The sequence below is a fragment of the Cervus elaphus genome, chromosome 16 (assembly GCF_910594005.1).
Source record: "Cervus elaphus chromosome 16, mCerEla1.1, whole genome shotgun sequence".
In the NCBI taxonomy this organism is placed as follows: Eukaryota; Metazoa; Chordata; class Mammalia; order Artiodactyla; family Cervidae; genus Cervus; species Cervus elaphus.
Genome location: NC_057830.1, coordinates 18,796,832 through 18,820,051, shown reverse-complemented (window position 1 = coordinate 18,820,051; position 23,220 = coordinate 18,796,832). Strand labels below are relative to the sequence as shown.

The window sequence follows — 23,220 nt, the reverse complement described above, 5'->3', positions numbered from 1 at the left end:
TCACCATCTCCCGGAGTTTGCTCCAACTGATATCCATTGAGTCAGTGATGTCATCCAACCATCTCATCCTCTCTTGTCCCCTTCTCCTACTGCCTTCAATCTTTCCCAGCATCAAGGTTTTTTCCTAATGAGTTGGCTCTTCACATCAGGTGGCTAAAGTATTGGAGCTTCAGCATCAATTCTTCCAATGAATATTCAGGGTTGATTTCTTCTAGGATTGATTCTCTTTGCAGCCCAAGGGACCTTCCAGAGTCTTCTCCAACATCACATGGCTTGTGACTAACTCCTATTCTTCCTTGTTAAAGGAAAACTAAATGAAGTAACGTTAAAGAAAATTCTCAGGACCAAATTGATCAAAACTACCAATGTAAATCAACTCTGTGCTCTGTGCTCAGATACTCAGTCATGTCTGACTCTTTGTGGCCCCATGGACTGTAGCCCACCGGGCTTCTCTGCCTATCAAATTTCCCAGGCAAGAATACTGGAAAAAGTGAAAGTGGCTCAGTCCGGTCCAACTCTTTGCAACTCCAGGGACTATACAGTCCATGGAATTTTCCAGGCCAGAATACTGGAGTGGGAAGCCGTTATCTTCTCCAGGGGACCTTCCCAACCCAGGGATCAAACCCAGGTCTCCTCCATTGCAGGCAGATTCTTTACCAGCTGAGCCACCAGGGAAGCCCAAGAATACTGGAGTGGGTAGCCTATCCCTTCTCCAGCAGATCTTCCTGACCCAGGAATCGAACCAGGGTCTCCTGCATTGCAGGAGGCTGAGCTACCTGCTCAGTTAGTGGTAACTCAGTAAATGAGCTACCAGGAAAGAAGAATACTGGAGTGGGGTGCCATTTCCTATTCCAGGAGATCTTCTGAACTTATGGGTTGAACCTGTGTCTCTTGTGTTTCCTGCATTGGCAGGCGTATTCTTTCTTTACCACTGCACCACTTGGGAATCAACACTACCATCACGCTAAAATTAGTAGGCAGACAAGGTATATACCAACTTTGAAACTCTGCATATATAAAAGGCTTGAGTGATCTGCTCATATAATTATCTTTACAGGAAAATAAATTGCTTTTTAAGTGTCATGAATAAAAGAAATGTTTTTTGAGGAGTGTTTCATACTCTTAAAGCTGATTGTAACTAAGATTTTAAATACATGAAGTATTTTTGCTGGCAAGTTTTCACAAGTTGAGGGTTATAATGTCTACAAAAGCAAAACTGAGATCCCCGATATACTTTTAAGATGTTTAGCAGCATTCCTTTCAGCACTATAGTTTACTCTTTAAACCTGGAAAATTCATAAAAGTGAATTTTTTGTTTTTAATGCATGTTCTCAGTAGTTTTATTGATTTATATTACTAATATCATTTTTCATCTTTTGTTTTATCAAGAGTATTTTATTTCTAGTTTTTTCAAGACTCTTTTTATTTCTAAAGTAAGGGCAAGCTTTTCCGGTTGCGGCGCCGCGCGGTGAGGATCTCTTTTCTGCGTTTGCAGCCATGCCGTCCAAGGGCCCTCTGCAGTCAGTGCAAGTCTTCGGACGCAAGAAGACGGCCACCGCCGTGGCGCACTGCAAACGAGGTAACGGCCTCATCAAGGTGAACGGACGACCCCTGGAGATGATCGAACCGCGCACGCTGCAGTACAAGTTACTGGAACCTGTTCTGCTCCTGGGCAAGGAGCGATTTGCTGGTGTGGACATCCGTGTCCGAGTGAAGGGTGGTGGTCACGTAGCCCAGATTTACGCCATCCGCCAGTCCATCTCCAAAGCCTTGGTGGCCTATTACCAGAAATATGTGGATGAGGCTTCCAAGAAGGAGATCAAAGACATCCTCATCCAGTACGACCGGACCCTGCTGGTAGCCGATCCCCGTCGCTGCGAATCCAAAAAGTTTGGAGGTCCTGGTGCCCGTGCCCGCTACCAGAAATCCTACCGATAAGCCCATCATGAAGATCAGGGTTTCCCTGTATAGCACCTTTATAATAAATGTCGTGGGATTTAAAAAAAAAAAAAAAAAAAAACAATGAAAAAACAGAAAGAGAAATTAAGGAAACAATACCATTCACCATTGCAACAAAAAGAATAAAATACTTAGGAGTATATCTACCTAAAGAAACAAAAGACCTATACATAGAAAACTATAAAACACTGATGAAAGAAATCAAAGAGGACACAAACAGATGGAGAAACATACCGTGTTCATGGATTGGAAGAATCAATATTGTCAAAATGGCTATTCTACCCAAAGCAATCTATAGATTCAATGCAATCCCTATCAAGCTACCAACGGTATTTTTCACAGAACTAGACCAAAGAATTTCACAATTTGTATGGAAATACAAAAAACCTCGAATAGCCAAAGTAATCTTGAAAAAGAAGAATGGAACTGGAGGAATCAACCTGCCTGACTTCAGACTCTACTACAAAGCCACAGTCATCAAGACAGTATGGTACTGGCACAAAGACAGAAATATAGACCAATGGAACAGAATAGAAAGCCCAGAGATAAATCCACGAACCTATGGACACCTTATCTTTGACAAAGGAGGCAAGGATATACAATGGAAAAAAGACAACCTCTTTAACAAGTGGTGCTGGGAAAACTGGTCAACCACTTGCAAAAGAATGAAACTAGAACACTTTCTAACACCATACACAAAAATAAACTCAAAATGGATTAAAGATCTAAATGTAAGACCAGAAACTATAAAACTCCTAGAGGAGAACATAGGCAAAACACTCTCTGACATAAATCACAGCAAGATCCTCTATGACCCACCTCCCAGAATATTGGAAATAAAAGCAAAACTAAACAAATGGGATCTAATGAAACTTAAAAGCTTTTGCACTACAAAGGAAACTATAAGTAAGGTGAAAAGACAGCCGTCAGATTGGGAGAAAATAATAGCAAATGAAGAAACAGACAAAGGATTAATCTCAAAAATATACAAGCAACTCCTGAAGCTCAATTCCAGAAAAATAAATGACCCAATCAAAAAATGGGCCAAAGAACTAAACAGACATTTCTCCAAAGAAGACATACAGATGGCTAACAAACACATGAAAAGGTGCTCAACATCACTCATTATTAGAGAAATGCAAATCAAAACCACAATGAGGTACCATTACACGCCAGTCAGGATGGCTGCTATCCAAAAGACTACAAGCAATAAATGCTGGAGAGGGTGTGGAGAAAAGGGAACCCTCTTACACTGTTGGTGGGAATGCAAACTAGTACAGCCACTATGGAAAACAGTGTGGAGATTCCTTAAAAAACTGGAAATAGAACTGCCATATGACCCAGCAATCCCACTTTTGGGCATACACACTGAGGAAACCAGATCTGAAAGAGACACGTGCACCCCAATGTTCATTGCAGCACTGTTTATAATAGCCAGGACATGGAAGCAACCTAGATGCCCATCAGCAGATGAATGGATAAGGAAGCTGTGGTACATATACACCATGGAATATTACTCAGCTGTCAAAAAGAATTCATTTGAATCAGTCCTAATGAGATGGATGAAACTGGAGCCCATTATACAGAGTGAAGTAAGCCAGAAAGATAAAGAACATTACAGCATACTAACACATATATATGGAATTTAGAAAGATGGTAATGATAACCCTATATGCAAAACAGAAAAAGAGACACAGAAATACAGAACAGACTTTTGAACTCTGTGGGAGAAGGTGAGGGTGGGATATTTCAAAAGAACAGCATGTATACTATCTATGGTGAAACAGATCACCAGCCCAGGTGGGATGCATGAGACAAGTGCTCGGGCCTGGTGCACTGGGAAGACCCAGAGGAGTCGGGTGAAGAGGGAGGTGGGAGGGGGGATCGGGATGGGGAATAAGTGTAAATCTATGGCTGATTCATATCAATGTATGACAAAACCCACTGAAATGTTGTGAAGTAATTAGCCTCCAACTAATAAAAAAAAAAAAAAATAAATAAAGTAAGGGCAAATCTTGAAAACTTCAGATTCAAGAGAAAGCCAAAAACAAGAAATCTCTGCTATTTAATCATTGGGTTTGCCAAAAAATTTGTTTGGATTTTTCTGTCAGATGGTATGGAACAACTTTAATGAATTTTTCTCCAGGCAATCATGATTCCAGCTTGTAATTCATCCAGCCTGGCATTTTGCACGATGTACTCTGCATATAAGTTAAATAAGCAGAGTGACAATATACAGCCTTGACGTACTTCTTTCCCAGTTTTGATCCAGTTCACTGATTCATGTCTGGTTCTAACTATTGCTTCTTGACCTGCATACAGATTTCTCAGGAGACAAGTAAGGTGGTCTAGTATTCCCATCTCTTTAATAATTTTCCAGTTTGTTGTGATCCACATGGTCAAAGGCTTTAGCATAGTCAGTGATGCAATGAAGTCAATTTCTTTGCTTTCTCCATGATCCAACAAATGTTGACAATTTGATTTCTGGTTCCTCTGCCTTTTCTAAACCCAGCTTGTACATTTGGAAGTCCTTGGTTCATGTATTGTTGAAGTCTAGCTTGAAGGATTTCGAGCCTAACCTTGCTAGCATGTGAAATGAGCACAACTGTATGGTAGTTTGAACATTCTTTGGGATTGCCCTTCTTGAATGAAAACTGACCTTTTCCAGTCCTGTGGCCACTGCTGTTTTCCAAATTTGCTGACATACTGAGCACAGCATTTTAATAGCCTCATCTTTTAGGATTTTAAATAGCTCAGCTGGAATTTTGTAACCTCCACTAGTTTTATTTCATAAGAAGCTTCTTTACCTGGGCCATTTGGCAAACTCATTCCTAAGGTCTGTTTTGAGGCCTCTTTATTAGGGAAAGAAAGGAAATGTTAAAGACACTACTCTGACTCAGTATTTATCCACTTCTAGCCCTTTTCTCTATCCCTCTTCTAGCATTCAGGTCCATCAAATTGCAAACACTATTTGTTCAGGGTCCCTACCCTATAGTGAGATGACCACCATATCTTTGCTGATTCAACTTTCAGCAGCTGAGCCATTCCATATGAGGACATGGAACAGGGAACTGCTTTCTCCAGTTTAACTTCTTTCTACACTATTGCAGTAAGAGATTAAGGGCTTCAATGTTACTTTCATTCCAGCTTGTTATCTGTATTGCCCACTCCGACTCTTGGCAGCTCAGCTCTATCAGGTTGAGCTAAGTTCTTGACAGTTGCTTCAGATATGCTAAGATGGTGATAGCAAACAGGTAAAAAAGAAAACAAAAATGTGTGTGTATATATATATATATATATATATATATATATATATATATATAAAGTGAAGTGAAGTGAAGTTGCTCCATCGTGTCTAACTCTTTGCGACCCCATGGACTGTAGCCCACCAGGCTCCTCGGTCCATGGGATTTTCCAGGCATGAATACTGGAGTGGGTTGCCCTCCTTCTCCATATATTCCATAAACATATATATATATATATATATATATATATATATATATATATATATATATCTCCTTGGGTCTAAGAGGTTGAGATTTTCATAGTTTCTAACTTTTCCCCAGTGGTAGGAGATGTCTAATAATATGAACACAGCTGGCTTCCATCCCCTCTCCATTGACTATAGAGATTATTTTTAATCCTCTCTCTAGGGGCAATGTGTCTTCATCTTTATATTGTGTTTTACAGGGCTTACTACCCTTTCCCCAGTGGTTTCATTAAAAGAAAAAAATATATAGCACCATTATTCTTTGCAACAGAGATTCTGATGTATCAAAACCCTCATTAATTGGTATGCTCCTATTTCAGTAAATTCTGGACTTCATCTTTTTGGTGGTCATAACCATATTCCACATATATCATATAGGTTTTACAAGTACTGACTTCCAAGTGCTATTATGCAATATTGTAATGGGAAAAAAGTGCCACTGTTTGATCTACCTAATTCCAATCAACTCATCATAGAGAAGAAAAGTTCAGTGCTATTTTGTGAACAATGGCATCAGAGAATAGTATTTGCTACAATTTCCACTGACAACATGCCTTAATTCAGACTTGCAACAGATTCCACTAATACAACTTCCTGCTGCCCTCTAGCACTCTCAACCATTGACTTTAAAAAATACTAAATTCTAATAAACATTAGAATATCCACTTGTCCTTTCTATATGAAAGTACAAGATTTCTTCCAACATTGCTATTGATTTTCCATGAGAATTATTATTCAATTTATCCATTTGCTTATATCTTTATTAAATCTTCAAGGTTGATTCCAGTCATGGTCATTCTCCTGAAATATAGATCCCTATAGTTCTCACTAGAGTTCCTATTTGTTTTAGCAAGTCTTTGGCACCTAATGACAAATCTTAGTAGTGTCGTTTTGGTCACACTCAGTATTCCAAGATCAACTCCTTAAATCTTTCACAGATTATCTCAGGCTGGATGGTCAGTTCTATCAAGCTAAAATATATATTATTGCTAAATTTTATTGTTTTTGTTCACTTCTGGTAACTACATTCCCTAAAACACTGTGCCCTGTGAAACTCTTAGATAAATTTGACCGCCTAGTGTATCCCCAACCACTGATATAAGGTATTATGTAAATATCCCTTATATAACTCCAGAGGGTATTGTTGGTAAAATTAGGACACCAAAGCACATGCAAACTCCCTTGAGGTCCTTCAGGTTCCATTTACAACCTTCTTTAAATGCATTCCACTGACAATGACATTCCATATATTCAAAGTAGCAAACAAACTTTTGACATGTTGGGAAGGCAGAAGCAATCTGCTTTCTGTCACACCCAGGCAGCTGCCTCAGCAATGTATCACTTTGATTAACAGCCACACAGAATGACAGAGCTCAGCTGTTCAGTATTCTCCACCCTCTTTGATTCATTGGTAGTATTTTCCCCAGGTAATCAGAAAAATAACCAGAATGGTAAATGTAGACTATAAACCATGAATCAAATGGTAGTAGGTGGCTAGTGATAAGCTGAGTTATCAAGGGTACTATGTCACCTCTTTTCACCAAATTATCTAGGTGGAGTTTTTGGGCAAAGTCAATAAATCATCAAGAGCCCAATTCTTCTTTTCTGGGGAAAACGGATCCAGAGGTTTCTTCCAGCATCTGCCACTAGTGAATGCCAGATTGGACAGAGATAGCTAGCAATCTTCTCTTGCTCTGAGGTACTCCTGTGTAAATAATTTGATTGTATTCTTATTTAAGTTCATGATTCACTAATGAACATCCTTTGTTTGCCACAATCTATCCCTTCTCTGGATCCACATACTTCCCACCACGGTAGGGTTTTTCTAGCTCAGATATATGGGTCACCCACCGGGTGACCAATAACAGCATACTTACTTATGCTTTTTCCTTTTCATAACTCAGAAGGGTTTCAAAGTTTGACAGGTAAGATACATGCAGACAGGTACATTCTGCTAAAAGCATTTCATAGAAAAGCTCATTCCTTCTACTAAACCCTAATGGTATATTTATCAGAACTTCTGTAATCAGAATGATTAAGGTGGATTTTATAACTCATTTCTCTCTCTTTCCTGGGCCTTCCAAATAGAGAATAGAGAGATTGTAGGCCTAATGCTAATTCCTTCCTTTCCAATAATGAATGGTCATAAGCATAGACAAAGAATGCATGGTGAATAAAGAATTATTTTAATGGAATTTTTACTATTAAAGTGATTTGGTTCATATCTTTGTATGTGTTACTAATGAAGAGAAATATGAGCCACATATATGAAATATATATGCTATTTCACAGACCAATGTAATGTCCAATGACCAATTTGATGGAAGAGTTATAACTGGTTTTGAATGCTGCTAAGTGTTTAGTCAGATTTACAAAACACCTATACAATAAATAATACATTATTTACTGTTGAATTATGTGTAAAATATATACATGCATAATATATATATGACAAATATATGATCATGTGTGTGTGTGAGCATCGATTGCTAAAACATGCTTTGTGTATTTTCCCTGATACTGTCTGGGAAATTGATGCAATACATGTTGATATATTTGAAAATCCATTTATTTGAAGAGGTGGCAAACTTCTTAAATAAATTGATCAATTGGAAATATATGGAAAACTGGAACTAAAAACAGTAGAAGTACTGCAGGAAAGCTTTCAATCTCACTCATGTCTAAGAAAAATATAAATTACTAAAATGTTTGCAAAGCCCTGAGCAGATGGAGAACAAGAACCAAAACATTTCTTACCTCTGAATACATAACCAGGGAAATAATGTGTAATAAAGGCAAATGCTATTGATATGTATTTTCTTGACTATAAAAATTGTACTTTCTTATACTATCTTAATATCCTGCTTTTAAAACATTATTTCAGGCCACCTTTATTACAGTTGGAATATTCTACCTGGTCATGAATTAAAGAAATAACTACCCAAATCTTTTTCAAGGGAAAATACAGAGCTTTTTATTTTTGTTCATTCTGATCAATATTATGCTCTCAGTATCACCAAAAGTTTCCTTAAAGATTTGCAAATCTCTTACTATAATGTCAATGTCAGAGATAGACTACAATTAGACAGTTTTCACTTTATTAAAACCACCAAACTTTGGAAGAAGAATACTAACCACTAGATATAAACTTACTGATTACCCTTATCCACAGAATACTGGAATACTGTTATCTGCCGTACTTAGGTCTCACTTTAATTCAAAAGCGGAACAGGAAAAGTACACAGAGTTCTATATGTCACAGTTAAAACTTCACCAAAATTCTGAATAATATCACTAAAATATTTGATCTGGTTACTAGAAAAGGAATCAAAATTGGGAAGATTATAGATCAAAAGCTAGGAATACAAGGTGTCTTCTTGAACTCCAGAGAAGGTACGTGTGCAACTCTCAGAGAATATCAATTATACCTATCTCCCTAAAGATCTACCTGTAATATTTAGAGAAAATAATCTGAAAAATAAATTAACTGTTAAGACAGCCCATAGATAGAACTAAGATTTTTTTTTTTTTTTCTTTTCTGGAAAGTCAGGGTTAAGAACTCTTCATGCACATTTTGTTTTTTGTATTATTTAAGATTCCCTACTGAATTCTGTTCAATTTCACTGTAATTATTTTCTTTACTGTACCTCTTCACTCACTTAGGATCTTCTACATTGCTCCTTAAACTGGGAATTTCTTGAACAGTTGTAGACCATATCCCTAAATTCCTTTCTGCAAAACTACTGAAGTTGCAAAGGTTTATTCCTAATCCAACTATTGCCACAGGACTTAATTTACTGGGAATTTTCATTATCATTGTCATGTGCCCAAGAAGATAAACCTTCAAGGCCACTTTGTAGTTACAGCTGAAAAAAAGGCCACAGCTGATTATGACTACATTCTAACTGAACACTGACATCTGTAATCCTCCTTATTCATTTTCAAAGACAACAGAGGATAAGATGGTTGGATGGCATGACTGATTCAGTGGACATGAGTTTGAGTAAGCTCCAGGAGTTGGTGATGGACAAGTAAGCCTGGTGTGCTGCAGTCCATGGGGTCACAAAAGAGTCGGACATGACTGAGCGACTGAACTGAACTGTGCTAATCTTTTAATTATTTTATAGATTTAAGATCAACTATACCACTTTCTGCATCTCTAGCTACATCACAATGAGAATGAGGGTCAGTGTTTGAAGCACCATACTGAGTTACCATTTTCCTATTAATATCCTGATTAATAACTGTTCATCTCAGGTGACATTTGAGGGCAACCAATATTAAACATACACAGGAAAATCTCTAATACTTACTGTGTAATAGTCCTCACATAGTTTCTTTAATAGCTATATTATAAATCTAGACTTTGTTCATTTATCCAATTATCAATAAATATACAATTTATGATTCCTACTTTTGATTTACTGACAGAAAATTGAGACCTAGATTTAATCCTTAATTATAACTTTTCTTATTCTTTTCCTAGAACCAATTTTATTCACTTCTTACATAATTTTGACAATTATTCTTTGTCTTAAAAGATCATGCAAACACCCTGGCAAACTATTCCTCATCCAAGTATTGATGCCATATTTTAAAAAGGATTAATGATGATGATGATATTAATAACTAACATTTATAGAGCATGTACAGTGTGCCAGGCCCTATGCTAAGTACTTTAAATGTACTGGCTCATATAATCTACAAAGAAACTGTCTGTGGTTGGTAAAATTATTATTTCCATTTTGGCAGGGATGGGAAAACAGACTCTGAGCTGTTAAGCAACGTTTAAGGTCACATGGCTAGTAAGTAGCAAAATAAAAATCGGTGAACATTTTAAACAATAATTTCACATTGTAAAAGTGACCATTTGATGTATTTCCAACTGGTTTGCAGAACATGTACAAATACAACCATAAACTGATTTCTTAGAGTGCTGAAAACTGTATCTTCTAAAATGAGAACAAATCTCTTCTAATAGACAAAGTATGTTTTGCTAGGAAAGACATATATATTACTTGGTGTTACAAGACCTATGTTTTATTTATAGCCTACCAATATTTTAGATTTATGCCAGTGGGCTACTAAGATATTATTTGCTCATATTAAAAGTAGAAATAATATTACTAGCCTATCTTGAACATAGGGTACCTATGAGTATGAAATAGAGAACAGATAAAGTGTTATAATCATTCAACTCTTATATACAGTGAGTCTTGCCAATAAAATAGGTTAAATGACAAAGCAGTAATTAAAGCTTCATCTTTGGAAAAAATATTGACCTTATTTCAGAGGATTTTTAAGGAATTGTTTCTCAGTACATAGTTAGAAATTAATTTCTGTTCTAAGGTAATATCAATAGTGAAATTGTTTCCCCTAAGCAGTAGATATCCTAAAGCTACACTCTTAATAAATTATGGAGATAAAATTGAATGTATATGGGATGAATGAACCCAAGAATTTACTAGCCAAAATGCAGAAATAAACTCAGTTTCAAGATAATATCTGTTAGTTAAGTATTTACTGATTCTTAATTACTCATTTAAATTATTTTGGAGTAAAATAAAACAGAAATGTTTTCTTTAATCATGACATTAGTTTAAAAAATATAAAGCTAGTGCTCATTGCTTACCTGAATTCTGGATATTCCTCAAATAATTATGGAACCAACTGTGGCACTGATGAACAGTAATGACAAATATTTAACCACTGGAGGAAAAAAAAAAGAAAAATCAGTTGAAAGACTATAAATAGAGGCCTCTTTTCACCATCGCCTTTTTCCTGATTTATAAACTCTAAGGTTTCTACCAAACATGGATTTGAGCAGAATTTCTTTCCTTATGTGTTTGCTGATGTTCAGTCACTAGGTCTTTGTGACCCCATGGACTGCAGCACACCAGCCTTTCCTGTCCTTCACCATCTCCCAGCATTTGCTCAAACTCACATTCATTGAGTCAGTGATTCAATCTAGCCATCTCATCTTCTGCTGTCCTCTTCTCCTTTTGCCTTCAATCTTTCCCAGTTTCAGAGTCTTTTCGAATGAGTCAGCTCTTCACATCAGGTGGCCAAAGTATTGGAGCTTCAGCTTCAGCATCAGTCCTTCCAATGAATATTCAGGGTTGACTTCTTTTAGGAGTGACTGCTTTGAATTCCTTATTGTCCAAGAGACTCTCAAGAGTCTGCTCCAGTACCATCAGTTCTTCAGTGCTCAGCCTTCTTTACTGTCCAACTGTCTCATCTGTATATGACTACTGGAAACACTATAGCTTTGACTATAGGGACCTCTGTCAGCAAAGTGTCTCTGCTTTCTAACACGCTGTCTCCTCACATGTCTGTGATGGGCTGTGCTTGGTTGCTCAGTTGGGTCCAACTCTTTGTGACCCCATGGACTGTCTCCCGCCAGGCTCCTCTGTTCATGGGGATTTTCCAGGCAAGAACACTGGAATGAGTTGCCATGCCCTCCTCCAGGGGATCTTCCCAACTCAGGGATCGAACCTAGGTCTCCCACATCGCAGGCAGATTCTTTACCATCTGAGCCACCAGGAAGGCCCAAGAACACTGGAGTGGGTAACCTATCCCTTCTCTCCAGGGGAACTTCCCACCACAGGAATCATACTGGGGTCTCCTGAATTGCAGGAGGATTCTTTACCAGCCAAGTTACCAGGGAAGAAGCACCCTTATGTGTTTATTGCAATCCAAATCATTCACCTCACGAAATTCCCTTCATTCTGTTTGCATGCAAAGCTGCCATTTCAAGGAGACAAAAGGAATAATACTGAAGTATCAACTGAAAGGAAATGTAATCCTAATAGGAGAAATGCAATAAGAAGAAAATATAAGAAGACATGTAACAGTGTATGCTGGGGAAAAAAATAGATGAATTAAAACAACTAGGGAAATAAAAGAAGGGAAAAGTATATCATAGATTATTATGTTTTGCCACCAGTAAACTTTGAATCCTGTCCTGCACTTCAGATTGGAGAAGGAAATGGCAACCCACTCCAGTGTTCTCGCCTGGAGAATCCCAGGGACAGAGGAGCCCGATGGGCTGCTATCTATGGGGTCGCACAGGGTCAGACACGACTGAAGTGACTTAGCGGTGGCAGCAGCCTGCACTTCAGAATACCACCCCATTTTTCCCTTCTATTTCACTTACTAAACATTTTAGGCATTTCTATCACTGAATTCAAATAATGTTTAAATATTAATGAGATTATTAGTCTTATTAATTAGTTAATAACTTACATACATAAGGTTTCTTTAAATAGTGAAAATATTTTTGTCAAGAAAACTTCAAGCAGCCTTTCATTTTGTACTCTGCAACTGCAAGCGATAAATCTTGGGAAATTTATATAATAGCAGTCCTACTTACCATGCATATGTCACAATATAATTCTCAACAAGACAAATACATGTGATTACATTCACTAAGTAACATTGTAGAGTTCCAAATCATTCACTGTGAAAGCTGTAACTGCTTAAGTAAAATTAGTTTGGCTTTTCATTTGGTTTCCATTTTCTTTCATTCTGAGATTTAGCTTTCAAGATTTTAGCTTGGAAAGAAAAGAAAGAGAAATTTTTGGCCTTATTCGAATTTAGAGAGCAGAGGGATCAGAGAAGGTTGGATGCTGAGCTAAAAAAAAAAATCTCTGATGTTTTTATCTGAAATTAGGAACATTAATATAGGGAAGGTAAAAGAGAAATGACTAATTTAACAAAATTATGAGTAACGTTGAAGTGAAGGAAATAAAATCATTGCAACATTGAGTTTATTTATTCATTTACATCTTAACTATTTCTTGAATATAGGGTTTCTTACATAAAAATAAGTATAAGGATATAAATTACTGTTACTAAAATATACATAATTATTACTGTTGCAAACTTGCCCAGTCATGTCCAACTCTGAGACTGCATGGACTGCATCATTCCAGGTGCCCCTGCCCCTCACCATCTCCAGGAGTTTGACCAAGTTCATGTTCATTACATCAGTGATGCCATAATTATTATGGCACCATCTGCCAAGTTGTGTCTACTCATGGACCATACAGTCCATGGAATTCTTCAGGCTAGAATATTGGAGTAGGTAGCCTTTCCCTTCTCCAGGGGATCTTCCAAACCCAGGGATTGAACCCAGATCTCTTGCACTGCAGGCAGAGTCTTTACCAACTGAGATACCAGGGAAGGCCCAGTGTTGAAGTCTGATTATCACTGTTGTTGTTCAGTCCCTCTGTTATGTCTGACTCTGCACCTCTGTGAACTGCAGCATGCCAGGCTTCCCTGTCATTCACCATCTCCAGAAGATTGCTCAAACTCATTTCCATTGAATTGGTGAAACCATGCAACCATCTAGTCCTCTGTTGTCCCCTTCTCCTCCTGCCTTTAATCTTTCCCAACATCAGGGTCTTTTCCAAGGAGTCGACTCTATCCATCAGGTGGCCAAAGTATTGGAGCTTCAGCTTCAGCATCAACCCTTCCAATGAATATTCAGGACTGATTTCCTTTAGGATGGACTGGTTGAATCTCCCTGCAGTCCAAGGGACTCTCAAGAGTCTTCCCCAGCACCACAGTTCAAAAGCATCAGTTCTTTAGCCCTCAGCCTTCTTTATGGTCCAACTCTCACATCTATACATGACTACTGGAAAAACCACAGCTTTGACTAGATGGACCTTTGTCGGCAAAGCAATGTCTCTGCTTTTAAATATGCTGTCTAGGTTTGTTTCAGCTTTTCTTCCAAGGGATTTTTTCTAATTTCATGGCTATAGTCACAATCTGCAGTGATTTTGGAGTACAAGAAAATAAGGTCTGTCACTGTTTCCATTGTTTCCCCATCATTGCCATGAAATGATGGGACAGGATGCCATTATCTTCGTTTTTTGAATGATGAGTTTTAAGCCAGCATTTTCACTCTCATCTTTCACTTTCATCAAGAGGCTCTTAAGTTCCTCTTCACTCTCTGCCATAAGGGTGATGTCATCTGCATATCTGAGGTTACTGGCAATTTTGATTCCAGCTTGTGCTTTATCCAGCCCAGCATTTCACATAATGTACTCTGCATAAGAGTTAAATAAGCAGGGTGACAATTTACAGCCTTGACATACTCTTTTCTCAATTTTGAACCACTCCATTGTTACATGTCCAGTTCTAACTTTTGCTTCTCAACCTCCATACAGATTTCTCAGGAGGCAGGTAAGGTGGTCTGGTATTCCAGTCTCAAAGAGTTTTCCACATTATGTTGTGATCCTCATAGTCAAAGGCTTTGGTGTAGTCAATAAAGCAGTAGATTTTTTCTGGAATTTTCTTGCTTTTTTTTTATGATCCAGTGATGTTGGCAATTTGATCTCTGGTTTCTCTGCCTTTTTTATATCCAGCTTGAACATCTCGAAGTTTTTGGTTCACGTACTATTGAAGCCAAGCTTGGAGAATTTTGAGCATTATTTTGCTGGTATGTGAAATGAGTGCAATTGTGTGGCAATTTGAACATTCTTTGGCATTGCCCTTCTATGGTATTGGAATGAATATTGATCTTTTCCATTCCTGTGGCCACTGCTGAGTTTTTCAAATTTGCTGATATATTGAGTGCAACACTTCCACAGCATCTTTTAGGACTTGAAATACCTCAGCTGGAATTCCATACCCCCACTAGTTTTGTTCATAATGATGCTTCCTAGGGCCCACTTGACTTCGGATTCCAGGATGTCTGGCTCTGGGTGAGTGATCACACCATCATGGTTGTCTGGGTTATTAAAATCTTTTTTTTATAGTTATTCTGTGTATTCTTGCCACCTCTTCTTTATATCTTCTGCTTCTGTTAGGTCCATACAGTTTCTGTCGTTTATTGTGCCCATCTTTGCATGAAATGTTCCCTTGGTATCCGATTTTCTTGAACAGATATCTTTTCTTTCCCATTCTATTGTTTTCTTCTATTTCTTTGCATTAATCATTGAGGAAGGCTTTCTTATCACTCCTTGTTATTCTTTATAACTTTGCATTCAGATGGGTATATCTTTCCTTTTCTGCATTGCCTTTTGCTTCTCTTATTTTCTCAGCTATTTGTAAGGCCTCCTCATACAACCATTTTACCTTTTTTCATTTCTTTTTCTTGGGGATGGTTTTGATCAGCACGTCCTGTACTATGTTAGAAACCTGCTTCCATAGTTCTTCAGGAGCTCTATCAGGTATAATCCCTTGAATCTATTTGTCACTTCCACTGTATAATGGTATTGTCATCTCTTACTATAAATGGCTAAGTTCCCAGGCCCTCCAATGGAAACCTGTCCTGCCAGTGCTGTTGTATCTCCACTCCCTTGCCTTAACTCATTTAATTTGACCAAAAGCCAGAGTAAGGAGACAGATATTAGCTCTCCCCTCTCCATATCTTTGTCAGTTGACCTCAAAATAAAGCTTTTTAACTTCTCAAAAGCTGGTGCCATGGCATTGGCTTCTATTTCAGTTGAGCAGTGAGCCTTTGCTCGTCTGCAATAGCAATTATCTATTTTTTGCATACTTTTAGGCACTTTCGCATGTACTCTGTATACATCGTATATTTTAATCCTCACACACCTCTTCAATTAGATACCTTTAACTCTATTTTACCACATAGAAAATCTAGACCTAGGGATTTAAGGTAACAAGTTCACACAGTTGCTAAATGATACACCTGAATTGGAGCAGAGTTTGTGTGGCTTAAAAATCCCATGCAGAGGATTAGCAGATGAAGCCAGGATTAAAGCATCAAACATAAACAAAAACCTAATATCCTTCATATCTACCATAAGTGGGTGACAGATTGGCTCATATTTTCCAAAAAAGAAGCATGGAAAATCAGTTGCACCGTTTACAGTAGCTTTTTCTTTTGTTGATAGAGTCTCAGCTAAACAAATACGAGTTAAATGACTCCACAAAAAGTTTTCAAATGCTCCAGAAGGGAACAAATAATTAGTATCAATAATTTATGAATACTTTCTTTTTTAGAGTCTAAAAGAACTTCCATTATTCTCAGTGGATTTGGCCGTGCTCTATAATTGAAGCATTCAGAATACTGCTAATTCATTCTCCTAATCACTTTATTTCTAATAGTTTTAATCAATACAACAGCATATTCAGGAAGCTACTTTTCAGAAGTAAGACAGCTGAAAGTCAAAGAAGTAAATTATGACTTTAAAATAATAGTTTTCCTGGTTCCTAACACATGCTCTTACTACTACACATCTCTAGCCAGAATGCTGAAATAGTTCTGTGATATTCTGATTTATAGTAAAAAAATTATATGTATAATTTAATATATATATGTGTGTGTATATATATATATGTATGTATGTGTATATATATATATATATATATATATATATATATATATATTTGACATTCAGTTCCATTTTGGGCACAGAGCTCCTAAAACTCCTATAACTTCCCAAGTGACAAGAGCCAGAAAGGTGTCTTTAGTATTTCATGAGGTGGGGCTAGTTACTTGGACAGCAGACCATGTGATCGTGACAAGAAGGTTTGGACTTTCAGTCTCCCCATCATCAGCCCCATCTCATGGGAGTGGAGAAGGGCTGGAGGTTGAATCAATCACCAATGGCCTGCGATTTAGTCAGAAATGTCAATGTAATAAAAGTCTCCATAAAAACGTAAAAGGACTAGGTTCTGCATATATTAGAGTTGGTGCATATGTGCAGATTTAGGGAGAAAGATGCTGAGAGGCATGGAAGCTCTGTGTTCTTTCCCATAGTTCTCCCTATACATCTCCTTCATCTACCTGTTTCTGAATTGTATTATTTTTTAATACACTGGAGACCTAGTAAGTAAAATACTTCTGAGTTCTGTGTGCTACTCTAGCAAATTAATCGATCCAAGAAAGGAGTTGTAGGGGCTTCTGATTTATAGTCCATTGGTCAGGACAGGTTACAGTCTAAGGGGCAGTCATTAACCTGAGGGATCTGATGCTGTCTCTGGGATGCAACGTCAGAATTGAGCTGTACTGTAGGACACCCCAGGGCCTTCCCAGGTGGCTCTGTGGTAAAGAAACTGCCTGCCAATGCAGCAGATGTAGTAGAGGTGGGTTTGATCCCTGGGTCAGGAAGACTCCCTGGAGGAGGAAATAGCAACCAACTCCATATTCTTGTCTGGGAAATCTCATGGACAGAGAGCTTGGCAGGGTACAGTCCATGAAGTCACATAAAGTCAGACACGGTTGAATGACTGAGCTCACAGGACACCCAGACAGTGTCAGAGCATAGCTTATTATAGGAAAACATTCCCTGGAAACTGGGGTTCAGAATATACATTCAAGTACTATATACCATTTTTTGATAGTTTGTTTTTCATTGAACCACAATCAGCATAAACATTTTATCTTAACCATTTGGCTTAATGTATTCAGTTCAGTTCAGCTGCTCAGTTGTGTCCAAATCTTTGTCACCCCGTGAACCACAGCACGCCAGGCCTCCCTGTCCATCACCAACTCCTGGAGTTCACCCAAACTCATGTTCATTGAGTTGGTGATGCCATCCAACCATCTCATCCTCTGCCATCCCCTTCTCCTCCTGCCTTCAATCTTCCCCAGCATCAGGGTTTTTTGAAATGAGTCAGCTCTTTGCATCAGGTGGCCAAAGTATTGGAGTTTCAGCTTCAACATAAGTCCTTCCAATGAACACTCAGGATTGATCTCCTTTACGACGGATGGATTGGATCTCCTTGCAGTCCGAGGGACTCTCAAGAGCCTTCTCCAACACCACAGTTCAAAAGCATCAATTCTTTGGCGCTCAGCTTTCTTTATAGTCCAAAACTCACATCCACACATGACCACTGGAAAAACCATAGCCTTGACTAGATGGACCTCTGTTGACAAAGTAATGCCTCTGCTTTTTAATATGCTGTCTAAGTTGGTCATAGCTTTCTTTCCAAGGAGTAAGTGTCTTTTAATTTCTCAGCTGTAATCACCATCTGCAGTGATTTTGGAGCCCCGAAAAATAAAATCTGACACTGTTTTCCCATCTATTTGTCATGAAGTGATGGGACCAGATGCCATGATCTTAGTTTTCTGCATGCTGAGTTTAAGCCAACTTTTTCACTCTCCTCTTTCACTTTCATCAAGAGGTTCTTTAGTTCTTCTTCACTTTCTGCCATAAGGATAGTGTCATCTGCATATCTGAGGTTATTGATATTTCTCCTGGCAATCTTGATTCCAGCTTGTATATCTTTCAGCCCAGCGTTTCTCATGATGTACTCTGCATATAAGTTAAATAAGCAGGGTGACAATATACAGCTTTGTATATTGGAAGGAAAATATACTCCTTTTGTTATTTGGAACCAGGCTTAATGTATTAGGGACAAGGAAAAATCTAGATTTATATTCATTATATACTTTAACATGATTTCTTACATAAACTGATGATAACAATTAACGAAATGAGGAAAATTTTAAAAAGTAATAAATATATGAATTTATATTAAATTTTGAGTTATTTCTACCAATAAGATGATACTTGTGCCTACATATAAGCAATAGCATCTTGTAAGACCAGGTGAGTATGACTAGATTGAGGACCTAAACTAAGATGAAAAGAAGAAAATATTTCCTCCTTTCTTTCTCTTTCCTCTATAGGAGGATTTATTTTGAAGGAAGAAACTTTAATATATCTCCCTTTTCTATAGCAGTATTTAAAATTTCTATTTAAAAAAGTTAAAATAACACATATATAATCTTTATTTTCAACCAAAAATACAGATCATTTAAATTATAGAAATTAACCTAAATCTTTAATTGAAATATATAAATAAAAATTATTAGTTCTACAACAGTAATATATAAGTTTTATAATAGGTAAATAGATTATATGGATTTCCTATGAAGAACCTTTTGTTTTGGGAATATTAAAACAGTTATCGAAGACATGCAACTAATTACTCATTTCAAGTAAATAGCAATCTCTCCTTTGGGCATCCATAATTCTTTATTTGTACCTCTGTTAATAACTTACTGTTAAACCTATGCCCACTTTATATTCCTCTCTCATTTGAATCACTGAAGAGTCAGCTAATCTCTTTCAATACCACAACTCCTGAGGTATTTAAAAATATTTTTACATTTTCAATTATTTTAAATTAGATTATGTATGCATACATAGATACACAAATACATTAATGAAGAACAATGCTCTTGAGATATTTTAAATAGTTTGGTATAATTCCTGATTATCAACAACTTTTTATTTGGGACAAAGTGTAAGGAATCTATGTGTTAACTGCAAACAATTTAATTTCAGAGAGGTTTGTTTTACTTATTTATTTTTTTTGTAAGTAATGTATTCACTTACACTTGAATACCAACTGAAACTTGTCCTGAAATTTATGCAGGTTTAATGCAAGCACTATAATCTTAAGGAGAAATGAGGGCAAAATCAGCAAAATAAAAATAAGACAAAAAGAAAAGGAACAAAGCAAGGTAAACAACCAATCAACTAACAATATCACTAAATATGTCCTAAAAACAAGTCACGTGCAAAAAAGCTAACAGTTGTTAAAGTGGCTTCAGAATTTGCCTCTACAACATTAAATTCAACACTAAAGTCAAAAATAAAATGAAATACATGTTAATACATCTTGATATGAATATATTACAAACCAGTAATATAAATCCAATATATTTTTCCAGCATGAAATAAAAATTCTCTCAAATATTCAAAAGATTAGCAATAACACTGCCTGCTTTTTACAGATGACAAAATTATAAATACTAAAGCCCTCTGACAAGATATATATAAAAAATTAAGAATTCAAGCCTGGAAGGGACATATCCCTTACCTCCTAATCAAGGACCACCCAACCTAACACTGAAAATGCATTATAAGGAAGTGAAAAGCAGATAAAAGTCAGAAGCATTCAATATGAATTCTAGATAAGTATGTGACCTGGGACAAATCAATCTCTCTTATAGTGCATAAATATACACACCTGCATAAATATAAAATATGAAAAAGAATCATTATTTCTTATGGATGAATTTTAAATTATCTAGCAGCAGTAACAGAAGTTTGTACTTATTCCAACAGGATCCATTGAAAAATGTAAGTAAGCTTCTCCCTTCTACATGAGTAAAAATTTTGTATATGCTATAGTATATTCCACTAATTGGAAAAATTTTTATTCCTTATGACAAAAATAAATCCTAAATTTACCCAGAAAGAGAAACAATCATTCTTTGCTAAAGGAACCAAGTTTCTAACCTGAATGCAATACCCAGAATCTCACCCTTTTTTCCAGCCAAGCTCCTTTCCTCTATCTTCCATTACGAACCAGTTTAGGCTTACTCCCTCGCATTTCAAAATCTCTTTCTTGGGCTAACAGCTCAGCATATGTTCAGTTTTATGTTTTATTCTTGTTATTTTCATTGCTCCAACAGCGTGACATTTTCTTTCCTCCATTAATTTCAATTTGCCTATTCTGTATGGTCTTGCTGATGACTTTGGCTATTATTGCAGTTCCATAACTCACCATTTAACTTATTCTGTGAATGGCAAATTATATTTTATTATAGTCATGTTTTTTGAAATGCATACTATGCTTGTTAGTAATATACAAATGTTAAGCTTTATATACCTTTTAATATATTTTTACATGAAAATCAATGTCATTGAATTAAAGAGGTAGAATGATGAATTTAAACAGCAACAATAAATATTATCTCAACTACTTTGGACATGTTCACTATTATAAAAGTTATTTGAAAGCTCAGGCTTGCTGTTCAATGCCCAGAAAAAAATCTGTCCCTTATGTGCCTAATCTAACAAATATAAACTAATATATGTATATAATATCAAAGTAGAAAACAGAAATTTAATTTATTAATTTACACAAAGCTAAGACAACCCACTCCAGTATTCTTGCCTGGAAAACTCCATGGACAGAGGAGCCTGGCCGGCTACAGTTCATGGGGCTGCAAAGAGTTGGACACGACTGAGTGACCAAGCAATGACAACAATTGTAAAACAGTGCACTGCCATTAGCATTGAAAGATAAAGCATGTGAAGCCCGAAATATAGCAAGCACTTAATACACATGTCAGTTATTACCTGTTTTACTATTTTTTCCAGTTCATAAGAATACAAATGATAATCGCTTCTTTGACTTTCTGATTTCACACTGACCATGCTCCATATGTACTTAATATTGCAATTTCAATGAAATTGAAAACAGTTATTTTCAACATTTATTAGAATATTTCAATATTCAGTAAATAGACTACTTTTCTTTAAGTTGTTTTATCTTCTCTGGCTATTGATTTTCCCTCTGTGACTATTAATGTCATTTTCTATGACCTAAATTTGTCTTGCTTCTACAGAGCAATTTGGCCTTAAGCTATACTCCGACAGCTTGACTAGGAGAAATCCATAAACTTTTCCTAAATCTTTAAGACTTTACCAAATTCCCCTATTAAATGTTTGTTCACTGTTTATTCAGAGGTCCATGAAAATTAATTCTCTCATTTTCAAATTTATGGAGTTGCCTCACTGTATCACCTAAGAGCTGAAAATAAGATTGTATCTAGAATATTTAATGACCCCATAAGCATTTGAAATCTGAATCAGTTTTTTTGATAGCTGCAATTTTTTCCTAATGACATACCAATGGTAGTATATTTAGAAAAATTTATTTGGTTGACCTATTCATCTTTGATTGATTCATTGCAAGTCATTAATTAATACAGGTATGTGCTTTAATTTGTGCTCTCCAATCAATCACCACAGGAACTGACACCGAGATGCTATTTTCCCTTACAAACAAGTTTAAGGTGTCTACTTTATCTTACATTAGTAAGCATATGGCATTTCCTGAAGAATAAAATGGCAATATAAAGATTATATATAGATTTTTACTCCCCCTGGAATACTTATGAAAGCAATTTTGAGTTTTCTGCTGATGATTCTACAGATCTAAATTAATTCAGGCTATTTTTCTGGACATACCCAGAATATGCTGCCACTGAAGATGTTTTCATATTCTTAGAGCTTAGTGAAGTTTGAAAATTATATAATGACACAGTGACATTAACATAATGCCATTGTGTCATTATATAACATTATTATATTATACTGGAATAATATAATTAAATTAATTAACTTAATTATTATAATGGAATAAAATATGAGATAAGAAAATAATTGATTTGAAGCCTTGTTATTTTGTGAACATTTAAATACATTCAAATTACAACCTACAACCCTTCTATGACTCTCACTTAGAACAGGAGATAATATTAATATATATTGAGGATAAAAAGTTATAAAGAGATGTTGTAAGATATAATTCAGAACTCCTTTCCTATATACATACACACACACAGAGATATACACACACACATATAATGCAACTGTTGAAATCTGGGCAAATGTATCAGCGTTGCCCAAAATTGAGGACACATATCATTCACTGGGTGTAGGAAACTCATGCCAGCCCCAGTTCTTGAAACTTCTGGCTCCTCTTTCCCTGTTTCCCTGCATGGAGGTATGAAATAAGAAATAAAAAATAAAAAAATTAAGACAAGGACTATCACTGCCAACATGATTAAGTAGCTCCTACTGGACCCAATCCTCCTATGTATAACAACTATAAACTCCAGACAAACTACAAAAAAATAAAATAAGATAAAGAATGTCTAGAAGGCAATGGAGACTAACCAAATGTAGGTACATTCAGGGACTGAACTGACACTTGTCAAAAAAGAATGGTACTGTATGAATATGTGACTTTCCTCCTGGCTTTTATTA

At 36.5% G+C, this 23,220-nt stretch overlaps 1 protein-coding gene across 1 annotated transcript; it reads left to right on the top strand.

Annotated features, from left to right (window-relative positions):
- The first annotated feature begins 1,446 nt into the window (after positions 1-1,446).
- LOC122710206 (40S ribosomal protein S16) lies at positions 1,447-2,052 on the top strand. The gene has a single exon (XM_043927848.1). It carries the CDS (start codon positions 1,498-1,500, stop codon positions 1,936-1,938), a length of 441 nt encoding a protein of 146 aa, XP_043783783.1. The 5' UTR covers positions 1,447-1,497; the 3' UTR covers positions 1,939-2,052.
- Positions 2,053-23,220: the final 21,168 nt, after the last annotated feature.